The sequence below is a fragment of the Danio aesculapii genome, chromosome 24 (genome assembly GCF_903798145.1).
Source record: "Danio aesculapii chromosome 24, fDanAes4.1, whole genome shotgun sequence".
Classification (NCBI taxonomy): Eukaryota; Metazoa; Chordata; class Actinopteri; order Cypriniformes; family Danionidae; genus Danio; species Danio aesculapii.
Genome location: NC_079458.1, coordinates 22,898,039 through 22,917,946, shown reverse-complemented (window position 1 = coordinate 22,917,946; position 19,908 = coordinate 22,898,039). Strand labels below are relative to the sequence as shown.

Genomic DNA, 19,908 nt, shown 5'->3' with positions numbered 1-19,908 from the left:
TTGTCGGATTCCGTCTCGAAATGGCCTCCATGGCCAAATCAGTGCCCAGAAGCCAGCAGTTAACAAAAGACAATTGAAAAACAGTGTGGCATTTGCAAAGGCTCACAGCTTGGTAAAAGGATAGATTCTGTTGGATTACACCACAGTGGCCTTAAATATTGCAGGAGAATTACTGGTGCCCACATGAATCCAAGATTCAACCAGAAAACAGTGAAGTTTGATGGCAGAAAAATCATGGTCTGGGTTTACATCTAGTGTGGGAGTGTGCGAGAGATTGTGTGGGGCAACATCAGTATTCTAAAACACCATCAAATCTTAGCTACCTCTTATATTCCCAGACATAAAAGAGGCCAAATTCTGCAGCAGGATGGTGCTCCATCACATAATTACATCTCCAAATCAAAGTTCCTCAAGGAGAAGAAGATCAAGATGCTCCAGAATTGGCCTGCCCAGTCACCAGGGATGAACATTATTAAGCATATGTGGGGTAGGATGAGAGAGGAAGCATGGAAGTCAAAACCAAAGAAAATTGATGAACTCTGAAAGGCATGCAAGACTGCTTTCTTTGCTAATCCTGATGACATCGATGCAGTCCTTCAAGCTCATGGAAGTCATGCAAGATATTAAATTTGGCCCTCACAGCACCACTACTTAATTTGCTGCCATATTTTCGTATTTGCAGTAAATTTGTTCAATTTCTGTATAGGCAACAGAACTTTCGTCTTGCCAAAATTTGACATTTCTGTTTTGATTAAATGATAAATCTTTTTTTTCAGTGCATTAAACATCATGTGGGAGGGTTTTAGCTATTTCTGGCACCACTTGTTTAATTAAAAGTCAGGTTAATAGCAGGTATTTCTACAAAATAGATAAGTGACAAGTCTTTTGTCAGGGACTGTAAGTAAGTGTCAATTTTATTTATATTTATCGCAGCAAAGGTGGCCAAAGTGCTGAACATACACAAGATTGGAGCAAAAATAAGAGAAATAAAACACATTTAAAACAAACTGATACAAAAATATGAAAATACACACAACAATTAAAAAGATTTGGAGTCAAAATACATCTTTAACATAGTTATAAAAGATGAAGTTGCCAGGTGGATGTCTAGAGGCAAATCCATGTAAGATAACTGGAGTGTTTTTGTTTTTTTTAAACAGCATTCCACACAAAGGCGAAGTTTAAATATTAAAATATAAGGTTTAATCACATAAATATTGTATTAAAACCAGCTAAAACATGTTTTTGATCCTTTGATCCTCATGTTTGTCATTCTAACAGCTTAAACACTGATCATTAGAGCACTAAACACTATAGAGTACATGTTTCTGGTGCAAAGTTAAAGTGTTAATTATACTGTACATTTACACAGAAAACCAACAACAATTTCACAAGCTATTATTTCAACTGAGTTTCATCTATTGCCAGCCTCACTGCTAATGTTTCGTGGCTGTTCGTGAACCTAACATACACTGAAATTGAAATGTTTTACTGTAAACACCCACAAGCGCTGGTTCACGTAATAAGCCCATCGTTTCTGGCATATTTACTGAGCTTCTCACAGTCAGAGCCCGCCACGGCCCCTCTCGCTAAATACCGGTGATAGGCATCTGTGGTTGCTCAGATATTTCAACATGTAAATGTGAGCAACAGAATTAAACTGATGAGGCAGAACCCTTGGGTTAGGCTTGGTTTAGAGATAAGCATCTTCCTCTGCAGACCCTGTCTTGCAGTAGCAGCGTTATTACAAGCTACACACTCAATTCTCACTATAATTTGTCAAAAAAATATGGCTGCTAGTTTTGATTTCATTCAATCAGTGAATGTTAGACTTTCTTTCAAAGCTAAGCTCACATTGTACTGCTTTTATGATGTGTGATTTGTTGTAATTACACCACTTTCTTGTCACGTAATGTTCGGTAATGGGTTGTCACAAAATGTTTGTGGATTTTAGGAGCTGCTGAAACGAACCCCAAAGAAACACAACGATTACTCGAAAGTGCAGGAGTCGCTGCAGGTGATGAAAGCCGTTTGCTCGAGTATCAATGAAGCCAAAAGGCAGATGGAGAAACTGGAGGTGCTGGAAGAGTGGCAGTCACATATTGAAGGCTGGGAGGTAAAAACACATATGTACACACCAATAATGGGAATCTACTTTTGTATACTGTTGGTGCTCACAAAAATCCCCAAATTAAAATGAAACTATGGTTTAGTTTTTCAAGAAATTTGGAACAAAAATGAAAATCGAACGAAAGTCTGTGCTGTCACTCCATTGAAAATCTTTTTACCCAAAACACTGAACATTTATGAAGAGATCAGAAAACCAATATGACCCTGGACCACAAAAACAGCTGCACAGGTATATTTGTAGGCTCAGAAGGCTGTTATCATTCATCCACATGGTTAATCAGCTATAGATCACATATGACTGCGGCCGGAAGTTAACGAAAATTATTTTTGATATTTATTAAATTTCCCATTGATTGTATTTTATTAACGTCAACCCCTACACCAACCCCAAACCCAACCGTCACAGTAATGTAAAAGCAGATCTGAATCTGGAGTCTTCCCTATTAGTATAGCAGATTAACCACAAGAATTATTTATATTATTTATTAAATTTCCCATTAATTGTATTTTATTAATGTCTACCCCTACACCAACTCTAAACCCAACCATCACAGTAATGTAAAAACAGAGCTGGATCTGGAGTCTTCTTTATTAGTATAGCTGATTAACCATGTGGACGGATAATAACAGCCTTCTGAGCCCACCAGTAGGCACAGAAGACCCCTACTGGCCCATATCTATCAGCTGATAACCACTGATAACAGCCATTCAATCAAATGATAACATTTGAAGCAGGTGTCCTTCCACGAATGTATCAAAACTGATTTTTTTATTAGTAATATGCATAGGTAGGAATTTCATTTAGACATTTTTTTCAGTATTTAGATTTATTTACTTATCAGATTCCCAATTTTCAAGTAGTTGACTACAAATTATCCTATATTAACAAACCATACATGCAGTACAACCATACAATTATAATGTAAAGCTTGTTTATTCAGCTTTTAGATTATTTATAAATCTTAATTTTCAAAAATTGACACTTATGGCTTGTCTTGGTCCAGGGTCACAAATCATTATGAATCAAACTGATTAGTCCAAGTCTTAGATATATTTTAAACAAGACTGCTTTATATGATTAGCAGATTTACTTTACTTTTACTTGAATACTTAGAAACAAACAAACAAACAAACAAACACATAATGACATGTAGCAATGTAGTGTTTGTCAAGTTTGTTTGGTGTGTCACCACAGGTCGCCTCGTGTCAGGCTTACATCAGAAGGAGTTTGCCTGAATTCAGCATTTAGCATGTAGAATCAGTATCAGTCATCAGTGAAATAGAAGGCATTAGCCCCTTTCACACAGCGATACCAGTACATTTCCGGAACGACTTTACTGGTAAATAAAAAAAAACGCTGCTCACACAGGCAAGGATGTTCCGGAATTGGCTGTTCAGCTATCAATCAGAGCACGAGAACTGAAATTGAAGTGACGAAACTACATTTCATTTCATTGAATTTCTTAAATATTTGCAAATTAAATGGATGATCAGACATTTCTGCATGAATAAATCCCTCTGTGTTGAGCAAATACTGTCTTGTTTACAGTTTGTATGTGTGCAGCACAAGTTCTGGTTTCCCTTTGTGGAATGGCAATACAGACTACTGCCACTTGCTGTTATGGAAAGATACAGTACATACTCTCACACAGATGTAAAACATACATTCTTGTTTCAGTCAGCTTTTTGGTCAAGACAGGGTCAGACATAACCAATGCAAGGCAACAACACAGTCAGATTTCAACATTCTTATATACAGTTGAAGTCAGAATTATTAACCCCCCTGAATTATTAGCCCCCCTGTTTATTTCCCCCCGTTTTCTGTTTAACTGAGAGAAGATTTTTTTCAACACATTTTCTAAACATAATAGTTTTAATAACTCATCTCTAATAACTCTTTTATGTTATCTTTGCCATGATGACAGTAAATAATATTTGACTAGATATTTTTCCAGACACTTCTATACAGCTTAAAGTGACATTTAAAGGCTTAACTAGGTTAATTAGGGTAACTAGGCAGGTAGGGTAATTAGGCAAGTTATTGTATAACGATGGTTTGTTCTGTAGACTCAAAAAATTGTATAGCTTAAAGGGGCTAATAATTATGTCCTTAAAATTATGTTTAAAAAATTGAAAACTGCTTTTATTCTAGCCGAAATAAAACAAATAACACAAATAACTAAATATTCTCAGGCATACTGTGAAAATTTCCTTGCTCTGTTAAACATAATTTTGGGAAATATTTAAAAAAGAGAAAAAAATTCAAAGGGGGGCAAATAATTCTGACTTCAACTGTATACTGTGATTTTATTTGCAGTTGTCCACAGTTGTGCAGCTTAATATAGTCACTAATTTGTAATAGTTTTTTAATAGATGTGTTCATCATCTTTACATTCACATCTGATCTATTAAATTTATCCTCACTGGATGAAAACAAACTGAATAATAGTGTAAATATAGCTAACTCCTTCACCTGGATTACTTTGACGTCATAAGACAAGAAGCACCATTACCAACCCACAGAACCCTATTCTTAATTTCGACTTTGATGCAAACGATTGAAAGCCTAAAATCTTAAGACCTAATTGAACTGGATGCTTTTGTCTGTTCGTTCTTTCAGCCTCCCTCCACCCACCAGCTCAGATGAGTGCTCTTTAAACTCCGCCAGCGCTGTCTGCTTTTTGCATCAATGCCTTTAATTAGACCCACTTTGTACGGTAGCGGCCGCTTGACCATAGCACAAGATTAACTCCGCCATTATTCATATTTAGATGGCTGATTAGAGCAGAAATACTTTCACAAGGCATCTATAAACGAACCACATACTACATCCAACGTGCAGACTTGTTTAACCCCCATGACCCATCAAATAACCAGCAGGTACCATCGACTGCAGTTCGAAACTCATTTATTTTCTAGACCTCACCCTTAATAATGTGTGACTGGGCATAGGGCTGTCGGCCAAGGGTAACAATGGCAGTGATTGTGCGGGCAGTGTGGGTTCTGTGCTTAGGGTTTATGTAACAGACCCGTCCCGTCCTGTCCGCTGAGGTTTTATGTGAGCAGGGTGCTTGGTGGAAAGATAGAAAGAGGTGAAATAAAAGACCCAGACATGGTGAAGTTGAACTCGACTTCTACTCAGGATGTAGAAGTCTATGAGGACATGAATTAATAGAGTGACTACAGTAGTTTAAATTATACCTAAATGAATGTTCTCTTTTGCTTAATTAACCTAATGTTTGACTTAAGAACATCTAGTGCAAAAGTCTGATGTACTGCGTGTCTTGCTTTTATTTTATTTTTTTTACTATTATAAATATATTATGTTATTTTACTATATATTATATTATAGTTAATTGGCACCACTCACTGTTCAATTACATTACATTTCAATTCAAGTTTATTTGTATAGCGCTTTTTACAATAATTATTGTTTCAAAGCAGCTTTACAAAAGGTGCACATTATTGCATTACAATCATTATTAGTTATAAGTTCCAATGAAATATAGTCCTATCACTTTAAATCAACAAACACTGTACATCTCTCTCTGTATTTGTTGTGATTGCCATTGATGTTGTCTCTGCTAGCAATTACTTCCTGTAGTCTGTTGCAATCGCCAGTGGGGTTTTCTCTATTGGAAGTCACTTCCTACAGAACTGCAAATCCCAGAAGTCTTTGCGCCAGTCACTCCTGCCACAGCTGACAGTCATTTGTACACACACACATAGCTGAGACTTAGGATCATTGATTTACTTGGACTATTTAAACCCTCCTGTTTCACACACGTTGCTGATTATTGTTTAACTGTATTGTGAACGTTACAACGCGTTTGCCTTTCCTTGCCTTGCTTTGTTAGACCCTTACCTATTACCAGTCTATTTCTGTCTGCTACCTTCCTCTTTGACCATCTGCCTGTTTACTGACCACGACCCTGAATTTTCTGTGTACATCTGTTTGTCCTTGTGTTGATCGTGGCTTGCCTGACCATTCTTGTTAATTAACCTGCATTTGGATCTACATCTCCGTTTTCAGTGTCCATCACATTACATTATTTAGTCTGAAACACTGCTTTATTTATGTTTAATCAATCATTCATTCATTTTCTTTTGATTTGATTCATTATTTCATCTTCACTTACAAGTAGCATGGTATTTACAGCGACTGTATATTTCTGTTCGATCGCATCCTGTCCCTTTGTATATATATATATATATATATATATATATATATATATATATATATATATATATATATATATATATATATATATAGTAGGTGACACTTCAAAATGACCATTACAGCCACGTGTGGCGCCGCCGTGGGAATAAGGAATTAAGAACATGTTTTTAGGTGTAACAGCAGTTTGCGAGCCATTACTGTGTCACCAGGTATATATATATATATATATATATATATATATATATATATATATATATATATATATATATATATATATATATATATATATAAATATATATATATATATATATATATATATATATATATATATATATATATATATATATATATATATATATATAAACATAGCTAACCAGCCGTTTTATGCAGTTTTATCACTGTCTACACTTGTTTGGTGCGAGACTTTGTTGCGAGCAATTTAACATAATTGCCTCTAGGAATCGCCAATAGAAATAAAACAAACACAAGAAATAAACGTACGCCAGACATGAAGTTGGCGTGGACCAACGCACGTTCTCACGTTAATTTCATTGTTAGTAAATCTAAACGTAAGCGTGAAATCTGGTGTAAGCAAAGATTTTGTGCGTATGCAGTGTTAATAAATGAGAGCCCTGCAGTAGAACGGTGGTACAGGATTATGTCCCACAGAGAATGAAGATGAGTAAGTAAGAGACGTCCTTAATCCCAGCTGTAAAGTGGTTATTAAAGTTACTGTTGCCTTTCTATCAACTCAACTCCTGTCAATCTCCTTCGACCTCTTCAACAAGGCATTTCTCCTTACAATCATTCTCTGTGAACCCTAGAGATGGTTGTGTGTAAAAACCCAAAGATCAGCAGGTTTTGAAGAGCTCAGACCAGCCTTTCTGGAATTTAAATCACTCTTCTTCCCCATTTTACATTTACATTTAGTCATTTTGTCCAAAGTGATTTATGTACTGAATTTTTTGTGCGTGTTTAAAATGTCAAAGAGATAAAAGATAAAGGAGTGTATTTTCTACACGTGGTTTGTAAAGACCACTCACTCATTTTAATATTTGCTTGGGATTTTAGAAGACCATCTTATGCATGTCGAAATGCATTAAATTACTGTCATGAGATAGGTGAACAGGTAAAGAGTGTTAAGTGAGTGTATATTTTCTGTTCCAACATCTGTGTTTTTATGAGTGTGGGTGGTGTTACTAATGATGTTTTTTGGTGTTGATGGGACGCTGTGGTAGGTGTGAGTCATTTCTGGCATGATGGCACTAGACTGAGCTAACGGTTGTGGTTAACGTGTTAACCATAAACGACTCTCTGCTGAATGTACTGTACGCAGAAATCTTCCCATATCATTGCACTTTTGATTAAAGAGATTGTATGAATACTTCACAATACTGCTCCAATCGGGTTATTTTTGTAGATGGCGATACAGTAGACTGCGTTTATGCTTTGAATCTGTTTATCCATCTGCTTAGTGAGTCACCGAGCCATCACATATTTATGTATTTGTAAGCACTTTGAGTCTTGCATGTTTAGAGATTAAACCACAATTATCGTGCCTATTTTTAAACAAATAAGCAGACGTTTTTTGGCATTTGATCCCACATGTCCTTGTATTTTAAAAAGACATTTTGCTAAACAAAGGCTGTGTTGTTTTAGTGTGCAGGGTGCGTGTTGAAATGATCTTAGCCAGGTTTCTCTGTCCACATCAACCATTGTAAAAACATACCACAGAATGAAAAACAGGCGGTCAGATTTTTACAAGGGAAATATAGTGGAATGTTTTATAAAAGACAGACTTGGGTTTTGAAAATGATGTTGACTGAATTTTCTTTTTAAGATCTACAAGATTTTTTTCTTGCCTGTGACACATATCTTGAGATGTCACACCCTTCATGTAGGCGAGAAATCATATACATTTGGTTTGTGCGGGCAGAACTGTCACAATGTTTCTCAGAGGATGGCAATGAACATTTATGTGCGCCGTTTGGTGTTACTTGCTGTTCTGAGCGCAGTGACTCTTCCAAAACTGCTTTTATGAAGTGCAGAGTGACCTTTTGGAAGCAGTTCCCAAATCAGTTTTGGCCTTTTGTGCTACATTTCTGGCCTTTTGCCATTTACTTTCATATTCAGGAAACAAAGACTTTGACAGGACAAGGAAGTAAAAGATCTGACATTAGATTTGTAGTCTTAAGTTTGTTTTCATTTTGTTATATAGTATTTACTGAATTTTTGTCAATACCATCAGAAGTATACAACTCTAAAACTGTTTTAATGGAATCTAAAATACTTTGAGCTTGTTTTACAAGGACAGAAAATTGCATAGTGACATGGGTATGACCTAGGTATTACACTTTTAATTAGGTTCTTTAATGTGTGTCCTCGTAATTTAAAATGCTTAAAAATCATACTAAATGGGGTCTTTTGACATTCAAATTTTGCCTCAGGTTTCCTTGAAGGGTTGAGTTTAGGGTTAGGGTAAGGTCATTTAATAAGTGCTTTTTACCATATTACATGTATTATGCCTATGGAGAGTCATCATAATTATCATGAAGTCCATTAAGTAATTTGTTTCAGAACCTGGCATGTTTGCCTCGTCAGTGTGGTTCATTTGGGCATATGCAGACACATAGCCAGCTTTGTGAAACGGGTGGTTCTTTTTTCTCAAAAAGTGGAACTTTTGCAGATATGCTCCTCATTTTATATTTAATTGTGAGATTTAAATACATTTTAGCACTATTGTAAGCTGGATTAGCTTGTCGGATGGTCATCATAACCACACTTTTTGATGTACCAAAAATGTTTCCTATTTTTAGAATAAAGAAATATGAAAAAAATAGTTAAATTTAAAATCGAAGTTTATTACATGATGTATTTTTTTTTAAAGAATCCATTTTAAATTAAAAACAAGCCTATTGTCATTTATTAGGCAAATTACAAATAGCAAATTGGTTAGTACATTTTAAATTCCTCAGTGAGAATTTGGTCATTTGAATAATAATAATAAATAATAACAATATCAATATTGTAGAGTTTCACAATTTTTGTAGCCTCACTTGTAAAAAAAAGTACATTTAAAAATTCACGGATAGCAATTGTATTTAAATTCATTTTAATTTGATGTTTTTTAAATGGATTATTTTCACTATTTGTGATGGCAGCTGTCAAAATAGGACAAATGAGCTCATGTATGGGACAAATTCTGGATCTTTGTCAGTGAGGGGTTGGTCTTTCGAACCACCCGAACCCCCCCCCCTGGCTACGGGCCTTATATGTGAACACCGCAATCGCTCCAAGATTGCCTGAGCAGGCCCAATAGACTTGGCTTAGTTGAAACAATCTCTGGAGTTGTTCGATTGTTGCGAGAAAGTAATACGATCCAATGAACTAACATACCAGCCTATATCACAGTGTATTATGGTTATGTAACCCATATGGCTATATGCAGAGATAATTATAAGTAGGGCGGGATATCATTCCTACCGGTAAATGTGCATTATATGTCGAATACGAAAGGGAAAGCATGCTGAACGATCACTGAGTGCTGTTTATTCAACTGTGCTCAATTATCTCACGGCAATTGGTAACTTTTTGATTTAGTGGTTAATATGTATGAATTCATTCAATCTCATTTGTACAATTTACAATTTTCTCATCCCCTTATGACATTTGGGTTTAGGGGCAGGGTTGGGTGCCACACCTCCTTTTTAAAATCGTACAGTTTTGTACAACTGAACTGTAAGAATTCGTACGAATTAGCATCTAAACTCACAAAACGCAAAATAGTTACATTTTTTTGTTAGATCAAGGCAGGTTTATCCGTAATTACCATAATTTTTCCATATTTTAATCTTATATTATTTTGTATATGGCCTATTGTTTTGTTAATTTCTGCACTGACAACTCGAAAGAAACATCAATATTCATCTGCTTCATGATCTGACTGCAGTTTCGGTTCATCTGTTATTTCTTTCTATAATGTAAAGCCTATAGTACATAATTAGCCAACGTTTTTTAAGCTCATATGTATTAATAAAAACAAAAGTTATTAAATGTCTCATTCTCATCTTAAAATAACTAATTAAATGTTATAAAAATGAAGGGTAAAAGATTTATAGATTCAATAGATTTTTACAACCCTTGGCAACTGAAATACGGGTATGAGAAAGTCTTACCTCTCTGATTTACAGTTAGGTCCGCTCATCTGCTCATTGTAATTGGGATAATGAGGGAATAACACACTCCTGGCCATGGAACAGTTTAGAAGGCAATTGTCCAATTACTTTTGGACACTTAACAAGTGGGAAGCACATATGCAAACTGTTGTAATTCCTACACCGTTCACCTGATTTAAATACCCTCAAAGTAAAGCTGACAGTCTGCAGTTTAAACACATCTTGTTCGTGTCATTTAAAATCAATTGTGTTGGTGTATAGAGCTATATTAAATGTTAGAATTTTGTTAATGTCCAAATATTTACAGTCCCTACAGTCTGTATGTGTCACCCTTCAAAACTAAAGCTCTCCTTTTTGCTAATAATGTGTATTGCTCTTTGTCATAAATTAAAATAATGATGTGTGACAGCTGAGTGGAATCTGTGGGACTCTGAAAAATAAACCGTGGAGCTCTGACGAATGTAAGAAGAGTTTACTCACATGTGACTTGTTTTAACTATTTTGGTTCGTTTAGAAACTTTGTAGTGTAAAAGCGAACCACTCCAAGAACAAAAAGCAACATTGTTACAATTTTAATCCCAGTTTTAAAACAAAACAATTAATCTACAGGTGTGAAAGCCTTAATAATAGATAGGTAATAACCCAGTGGTAAATAATCGAAGGTTAATACATTGGTTTTCTTGTTCAATTTTAAAGTTAGTATTCAATGTTTGTGTGTGTTTTGCTCTCTCAGGGCTCCAACATCACAGACAGCTGTACAGAGATGCTCATGCAGGGCGTTCTGCTGAAGATCTCAGCGGGAAACATCCAAGAACGAATCTTCTTCCTTTTTGACAACCTGCTGGTTTACTGTAAGAAGAAAAACAGGTGAGCCTTCACTTTATCTGTCAAATCACTGCTGGGTTTGCTGTTTAATGAGAGAACAGAAGAGCTGAAAGTGCCGCTTCTCTCGTGCAGGCGCTTAAAGAACAGTAAAGCAGCCACTGAGGGCCCCCGCTACATGTTCAGAGGCAGAATCAACACTGAGGTGATGGAGGTGGAGAATGTGGATGACGGGACAGGTGTGTGTTTTTTTCACAGAGATCACTGTGTTGCCAATCGCTATATAAATTCTCCTTGAAATTAATTTAATTTAATTTAATTTAATTTAATTTAATTTAATTTAATTTAATTTAATTTAATTTAATTTAATATTTTATTTTATTTTATTTTATTTTATTTTATTTTATTTTATTTTATTTTATTTTATTTTAAATGCATAATTAAAATACACAATAAACAAATTATCAATTTTATTTATTGTATTTATTTTATTTTGTTATTTTATTATTTTTTATTATTATTTTGAAATTTAATTTAATTTAACTTAACTTAACTTAACTTAACTTAACTTAACTTAACTTAACTTAACTTAACTTAACTTAACTTAACTTAACTTAATTTAATTTCATAAATGCATAAAATACACAATTTAAAAAATGTATCAATATTAATTTATTTTATTTTATTTTAAATATAATATACACAAAAGTGTAAAATTATTTTTATTTTTAAAATTTAATTTTAAATGCACGATAAACATATACAATAAAAATGGATAATTGATTTATTTTATTATAAATATTTTATATAAATAAATTGTTTTATTTAAATTAATTTAAATTTACTTTGTACAATTTAAATGAACAATGTACAATTAAAATAAACAAAAAAAAAAAACTTTTTTTCCCTAACTACATCAGAACAGCAGAGTCACTTGCTGTCTTCAAGAAACGACTAAAAACGCAACTGTTTAGTCTCCACTTTCCTTCCTAATCTGCAACTGCCTCTCTGGCTATACCACTAACTGTGCCCTCTCTGTCTCTCTCTCTCTCTCTCTCTCTCTCTCTCTCATAAAAAAAAAATAAATAAATAAAAAAAAAAATAAAAATTTTTTTACTAGTGCTTTGCTTCTTAGACTTTACACACCTGAAACTTGTCTATAGCACTTGTTCACTGCTGCTCTTATAGTTGTGTGAATTGCTTCCTTGTCCTCATTTGTAAGTCGCTTTGGATAAAAGCATCTGCTAAATGACTAAATGTAAATGTAAATGTAGTTAATTTACTTTAAGTTATAATGAGATATTAGCAACTATATGTTAATTTCTTTTATTTAACATTTATTAAATCAAGTAGTAGAAATGTGTGTGTGTGTGTTTAGTTTTGGCTTATTATAATTACTCCAATCTTTCACCCTGACATTAATTCTACAGAATACAAAATAAAGAATGTTAGTTCTTTTTTATATCCTGGCTGGAACTGTTAAGGACATCACATCAGACACAATCGTTTTTATTGGAAATTCATTGATTTCTTTTAAAATAACCGAGTCTTAAACCCTATAGCTTTCATTTCCACAAATCCACTGTTTCAGAGTGTGTGGGGTGAGCATTTAACTACTTTAGCAGCTAAAGGTTAGAAAAATGGCATGTTCTGGGCAGGATGACAAACGCTTGGAGCCCGGTGACTGGATGAACTCTTGAGATGAGTGTGTTTTGGCGAAGTAGAAGCCCTGATTATCAGTTATATTTGTAGAGGCAATCATTTGCTCCCTGGCGGACCTAATATCTGGCTCCTCTGGAGATGGATGGCTTTCAGTCCAAGAAATCTAAACAAAGTCAACGCCGCTGCATTTCGCTTGTGGGTGTTTTCCCATTCTCCCCAATGACTCTGTGTAAAACCCAGACGAAGACTATTATTTGCGTATAATGAAAGCTGTTAGGTTGATGGAGCGTTTCTGTTTGATTTGCATTTCATTTGTTTGATTTAAAGAAATTTGTAGTCAGAAATTAACAGGGGTTTGTGGGTAAAATGACGCCAAAATCACCAATATATATATGTATATATAAGGCATGTAAGGTTAATATATATATATATATATATATATATATATATATATATATATATATATATATATATATATATATATATATATATATATTAACCTTACATGCCTTGTTAACCTAATTACCCTAGTTGAGGCTATACGGGTACTGCTAGTTTGTAAAATAACAAGAAAAGTATTATGTACTGTCATCATGGCAAAGACAAAATGTATCATATTATTAGAAATTGGTCATTAAAACTATTATGTTTAAAAATGTGTTGAAAAAATCTTCTCTCCATTAAACAGCACTTGGGAAATATTTTTTAAATATTTAAACTTTAGCAGGAAGGCTAATTTTAAATTTTGCCTTCAACAAATTATGGCATAATTCATAATTATAATTTTAAAAGTTATGAATTACTCTAAATAATGACTTTAAATATCATATATGACAGAAGTTGTTTAAAAATTATTACTCAAAAAGTCAAAATAATGAGAAAAGAATTGACATCTTGACTGAAAATTATTACATCAATTGTCTGAATTATTACATGGGATGGGGCCAAATGTTGCATAGTCCACGCTTAGGGCGGATTGGCATTGCCTACGGGCATCGTAAAAGTACAAAGTTATAAGGACAAATGGCAGATTGCTGCTGTAACTGTATTTAAGTGCAGTGCCATACAAAAATTGCATACATTGGAGAATATAAGTATTGAACACGTCATGTTTTTTTTTCATAGGAATAAAATTTCTAAAGGAGCTGTTGACATGGAGTTGAACAATACAAACAACAAAACAAAACAAAACAAAACAAAACAAAACAAAACAAAACAAAACAAAACAAAACAAAACAAAACAAAACAAAACAAAACAAAACAAAACAAAACAAAACAACAAAAACAAAACAAAACAACAAAACAAAACAAAACAAAACAAAACAAAACAAAACAAAACAAAACAAAACAAAACAAAACAAAACAAAACAAAACAACAAAACAACAAAAACAAAACAAAACAAAACAAAACAAAACAACAAAACAAAACAAAACAAAACAAAACAAAACAAAACAAAACAAAACAAAACAAAACAAAACAAAACAAAACAAAAATCTGATAAGTTAGTTATGTGTAATAACAATGAAATGAAACAAGAAGAAAGTACTGAACTACTGAAATGTATTTAATACTTTATATAAAAGGCTTTTTTGGTGAAGGCAGCTTAAAGACTATTCTCATATGGAAAATGAAGTCACATGAATTGCTTAGGTGTGACTTCAACAGAGTGTAAAAATCTTGAAGGTTCTGTGGGTTTCGTCTATCACATCTGATCTTTATTTTGTATTTTAAATTGGAATCAAGTCAGGTGATTGGCTGGGCCATTCTACAGCTTGATTTTCTTTCTCTGAAAGAATTTGAGAGATTCTTTGGCTGTGTTTTGTGTCATTGTCTTGAATTGTTCACCCTGGTTTCATCTTCATCATCCTGATAATGTAAATGTTGTACTGAAGCAGCTGATATTCATTTACAATGATGAAGGGCAGAGCGTGGCTGAAGAACTACTGAGAGATTTCAGCTGCTGTTTGGGCTTTCACTACCATTCTACACCTCCCTTTCTTCATGTGTTCAATACTTTTTACCTGCATCATTTCATTTTATTACATATAACTTTATTTGTAAACTAATTCGTTTTGTTTTCTTTGGTTGTTACCAACATCCGGGGAAAATTTCAAGTCAACAGCTTTAGAAATATGTTTTCTGAGAAAAATGGTGACGTGTTCAATACTTATTTTCCCCGCATGACAATAATTAAACATATAAAGGTGTAGTTAATATATTTGAACATATATGAAGCCTATATTTGTAATTGCAATGGTTGAAAACGGCAATTTTTTGCAAGATTTTGAAACACACGTTGCATATATGACATATTTTTATATGTGAATTGGTATTTGAATATACCAAATTATAATTTTATAATTCGCTTTGTACATTATTCTGGACACTCAATTACTCTTTTTTTATGAATTTATGAATAAAATAATAAAAAGGGCATGCACAAAACAAATCAAAATTTAAATACAAATCTAAATTAGGTGACTAACAAAAATGATTGGAATTTAAATAAAAAGAAACATACTTGAAAGACTGTAAAACAATACGAAAATAGGGATAAACAAACAACAACAACAATCTGTCAATGACTTGCACGGACATGCACGAAACTAATCTATGTATTGGATATTTTTTATTGACAGCACTTTGTTCTTTAACCTTAACCTTTTTCTGTTAGCCATTGCTAATCCACAAGAGATGACGATTATTGGCTTACATGTTTAGGATACAAATCCGTATAAGTTTATATCTCAGCACTTAAAATGGACCTGCAACTCCTAGCACATATAAAGTGTTGTTGCGGGATTATATCACATGTCTTTTTGGGAAATGCACGTTGAGTTGCAACAAACATTCGCAAATTTTCATGTATAACGCTCTTAAGAACCAAGAAACACGAGAAACTCAGTTTAGCCCGGTTTGTCTACTGATTGATTGAATCTATTTGCTAAAAGTATTTGACTCAGACAGATTAGAAATAATATGGTAACTGCAACCAATATAAAAAGACTCCTGGAAATCAATTCCTAGAGGCAAACATCAACCCTCAATGGTAAAGTTTATTTCTGATCCCCTGATTACAATGAATTAGAAAAAAAATAATAATAAAATGCCAGCGCTAATGAAACGGGTTGGAAACGGATGGTGCTTGAAATGCGAGTTGAAAGCAATTTGGAAATTGATTCAGTTGAATCAGAGAGGACTCTGCCTGTGGGCTTGTTATCACACAAGTGCTCGTCCAGATGGATGTCTGTAATTTGCTTGATTCCTGCGCTGAACAGAGAGGCGTAATCATTGCAACACAACAGGCTTTCACGGGGGAAAGAAACACAGGCGCCCAGATTGACTGATTATAGAGCAAAAGATTGGCCTGATTCTAATGCATGAGAAAAGAAACTGATCAACACATCTCACCTTATTTATTTATTTAGTTTTTTGCTGAGGTGTTTTTTGCATTTGGTTTTCAGGGTGTTACAGTGTCAGATCTTGCCACAGATGCATTCATTCATTCATTTTTCTTTTCGGCTTGGTCCCTTTATTGATCCGGGGTCACCACAACGGAATGAACCTCCAACTTATCCAGCACAAGTTTTACGCAGCGGATGCCCTTCCGGCCACAACCTATCACTGGGAAACACCCATACACACTCATTCACACATACACTACGGCCAATTTAGCCTATACCACATGTCTTTGGACTTGTGGGGAAACCAGAGCTCCCGGAGGAAACCCACGCGAACAAGGGGAGAACATGCAAACTCCACACAGAAACGCCAACTGACCTAGCCGAGGCTCGAATCAGCGACCTTCTTGCTGTGAGGCGAACGTGTTACCCACTGCACCACCGCGCACCGTCGCCAGATGCAATCATTATTTAAATAAAGGGGTTTTGAGCATCTATAGAAAAAAATGCAATGATATACACAATGAAATGCAGCAGGTTTTTATATTTTATGTGTTCATTCATATTCATGTACACTACCGGTGAAAAATTTGGGGTCAGTAGTATTTTAAAATGTTTTTTAAAAAGCCTATCCTGCTCACCAAGGCTGAATTTATTTAATCAAAAAATACAGTAAAATTGTGAAATGTTATTGCTCTATAAAATAATCAAAAGTCAAATATCAAAAGTAGTTTATCATTTAATTTAATAATTTATTCCAGTGATTTTAATGATGAATTTTCAGCATCATTACTCCAGTCTTCAAAAAGAAAGCAGTTATTTAAAATTTCTTTAAAAAAAATTTTTGACCGGTAGTGTATTTACAACACTGTTAAAGCACCAATGTTAAACCGAACAGCTGGAATGAACAAAATAATGTTACTTCACTCAAATATTAGTGCATTGTACTGAATAGATAAACGGTTCTGTGAACTAAAATCTGATTGTATTAAGCTGAACTGAACTGACTGAACTGTGGCGGAATGATTTTGAACAACACCAAAAAATAACAACAACAAAAACACCTGTACAACTAAACTGAGGCTTATTGGTTTTTGCGATTAAAGTCAAATGTAAAAATGTATGAAAATATTTTATTTGTGACCTATTTCACATTTTATTTCTTCCATATTAGAAAAAAGAAACAGGCATAAAAAGTCTAAATAATTCAAAATTTTTAACTTATGGCCTACTCAAAATATTGGCTTACAAAGTTGAAATTATAACATGCTTAGTTGAAATTAAGTCCGAATTATGCGAAAGAAAGTTGAAATTATGACCTACTTAAGTCAAAATTATAAGTAAAAAAGTAAAAATAAAAAAGACAAAGTCAGATGATTTTAACAAGTTATAATGTGAAATAAATTAATCAATTAATACTATTATGATTATATGATGAATAATTTAAAAACAAACACATTTATAATCAAAGAATATATTTAGTTGCTTATGCTACATTTATTTATTAGCAGAATACATAGTTTTATTATTTTATTTTGTTATTATTATAATAATAATAATAATAACAATAATAATAATAATAATAATAATAATAATTATTATTATTATTATTATTATTATTATTAATTCATTGTTATCTTGGTAAATTTAGTATATTTAAATAACCAATTCTATGGGGGACATTGGGTAAAAATGCCAACAAAACGTTCCCTTATTGGCACTAGCATGTAATAATTGAGTATTAATATTTTTAAAACAACCATTTTTTAATCATATGTTATACACTACCTGACAAAAGTATTGTCTTTGATCCCAGTTGTAAGAGCAACAAATAATAACTTGACTTCTAGTCAAACATTTGGAAAAGTAGTAGGTAGTCCAATCATCACAAATACTGCAGAAGACCTATTGGAACCCGAATGAACCCAAGATTCTCACAGAAATCAGTCAGGTTTGATGAAGGAAAAATCATGGTTTGGGGTTACATTTAGTATGGGGGCCTGTGAGAGATCTGCAGAGTGGATGCAACATCATCATTCTCAGGAATCAAGACATTTGTGCTGCCCATTACATTACAAACCACAGGAGAGGGCAAATTCTTCAGCAGGATAACATTCCTTCTCATACTTCAGCCTCCACATCTAAGTTCCTGAAAGCAAAAAAGGTCAAAGTGCTCCAGTATTGGCCAGCCCAGTCACCAGACATGAACATTATTGAGCATGAATGGGGTAAGATGAAGGAGGAGGCATTGAGGATGAATCCAGAGAATCTTGATGAACACTGGGAGTCCTGCACGAACGCTTTCTTTGCCGTTCCAGATGACTTTATTAATGAGTGATTTGAGTCATTGCAGAGATGTATGGATGCAGTCCTCCAAGCTCATGGGACTCATACACAATATTAATTCTTTTTCCACTGCACCATGACTTTATATTATTTTCTGCTTAGTGACAAGACTTTTGTCTAAGCAAAGTCAGACCTTCCTGTCCTAATTAAACATTTAAGGCATGATCATGTTTTATTTTGGTAAAAAAGCATAATCTAGAGGCCTTTGCCTTTCACATAAGCCAATTCTGATACCAAATAATTAACTAGAAGTCAAGTTATTATATATAATTAGATAGGCGACAAGACATTTGTCAGGTGTGTATATACTACATGTTATAGCTGATGTATCATTAATAATGTTACTATATTATTACAATTATTTTATGTTTGGGTTACATTAGTTACATTATTTATACATTATTTATAGTTTATTTTAAGCACAAAATTCTGAATCTTGTCCATTTTCCTTTCAAAACCTTTGAAACAAACCAGAGAAGTCTTATCCTCTTAAAAAACAACAACAATGCATGAAAGCGATTAAGAATCCACCACAGAAAGTATCATTTAAACTTGCTGCGAAGTTCTAAAGGAGTTTGTTCCTCCGAGACATTGATGCAATCAGCGCTTCAAGATGGGCTTTAATTTCTGCCTGTTCTTCAACACTGTTCAAATAACATGTCGATTCCTCACGGCCTTGTAATTAGAGCGATCGATTCAGCGCCTGCTGCCTGTGATCCATTTCATTCATGGGCCATTTTGTTTATTCCCCTTTTTCATGTGGGAATGTTTCATTTGCTCTGAACTTTACTGCTCTCATGGGCTGTTCACACTGCTTTGTTTATGGCCGAGAACATCCATTTTGTCATCTGGGCCGCTTTTGACAGATAGCCTGGCATACAAATGTGGAGGGAAGAAGGCAAGAATGTGAGACAGAGAACAAAACGGGCCACACAAACAAAAGAAAATATGTTTTGGAAAATCCGAGGAAGTGGCCTTAGGAGGGTATAAAGGCGTCTCTAACTGGCAGACATTGATTATTTGTCATGTTTTTCTTCAGCTGATTTCCACAGCAGCGGCAACATTGTGAACAACGGCTGGAAGATCCACAACACAGCTAAGAACAAGTGGTTCGTCTGCATGGCAAAGACGCCGGAGGAGAAGCAGGAGTGGCTGGAGGCCATCTTAAAAGAGAGAGAGCGACGGAAAAGT

The 19,908-nt window shown here is 34.0% G+C and overlaps 1 protein-coding gene across 1 annotated transcript in view; it reads left to right on the top strand.

Annotated features, from left to right (window-relative positions):
• prex2 (phosphatidylinositol-3,4,5-trisphosphate-dependent Rac exchange factor 2) overlaps positions 1 to 19,908 on the top strand; it is a 288,313-nt gene that overhangs the window by 49,274 nt on the left and 219,131 nt on the right. Inside the window, exons 6-9 of the mRNA XM_056450252.1 lie at positions 1,955 to 2,116; positions 11,219 to 11,352; positions 11,443 to 11,546; positions 19,757 to 19,906. Coding sequence (XP_056306227.1) covers positions 1,955 to 2,116; positions 11,219 to 11,352; positions 11,443 to 11,546; positions 19,757 to 19,906 — 550 coding nt within the window. The remainder of the gene's footprint in view (positions 1 to 1,954; positions 2,117 to 11,218; positions 11,353 to 11,442; positions 11,547 to 19,756; positions 19,907 to 19,908) is intronic.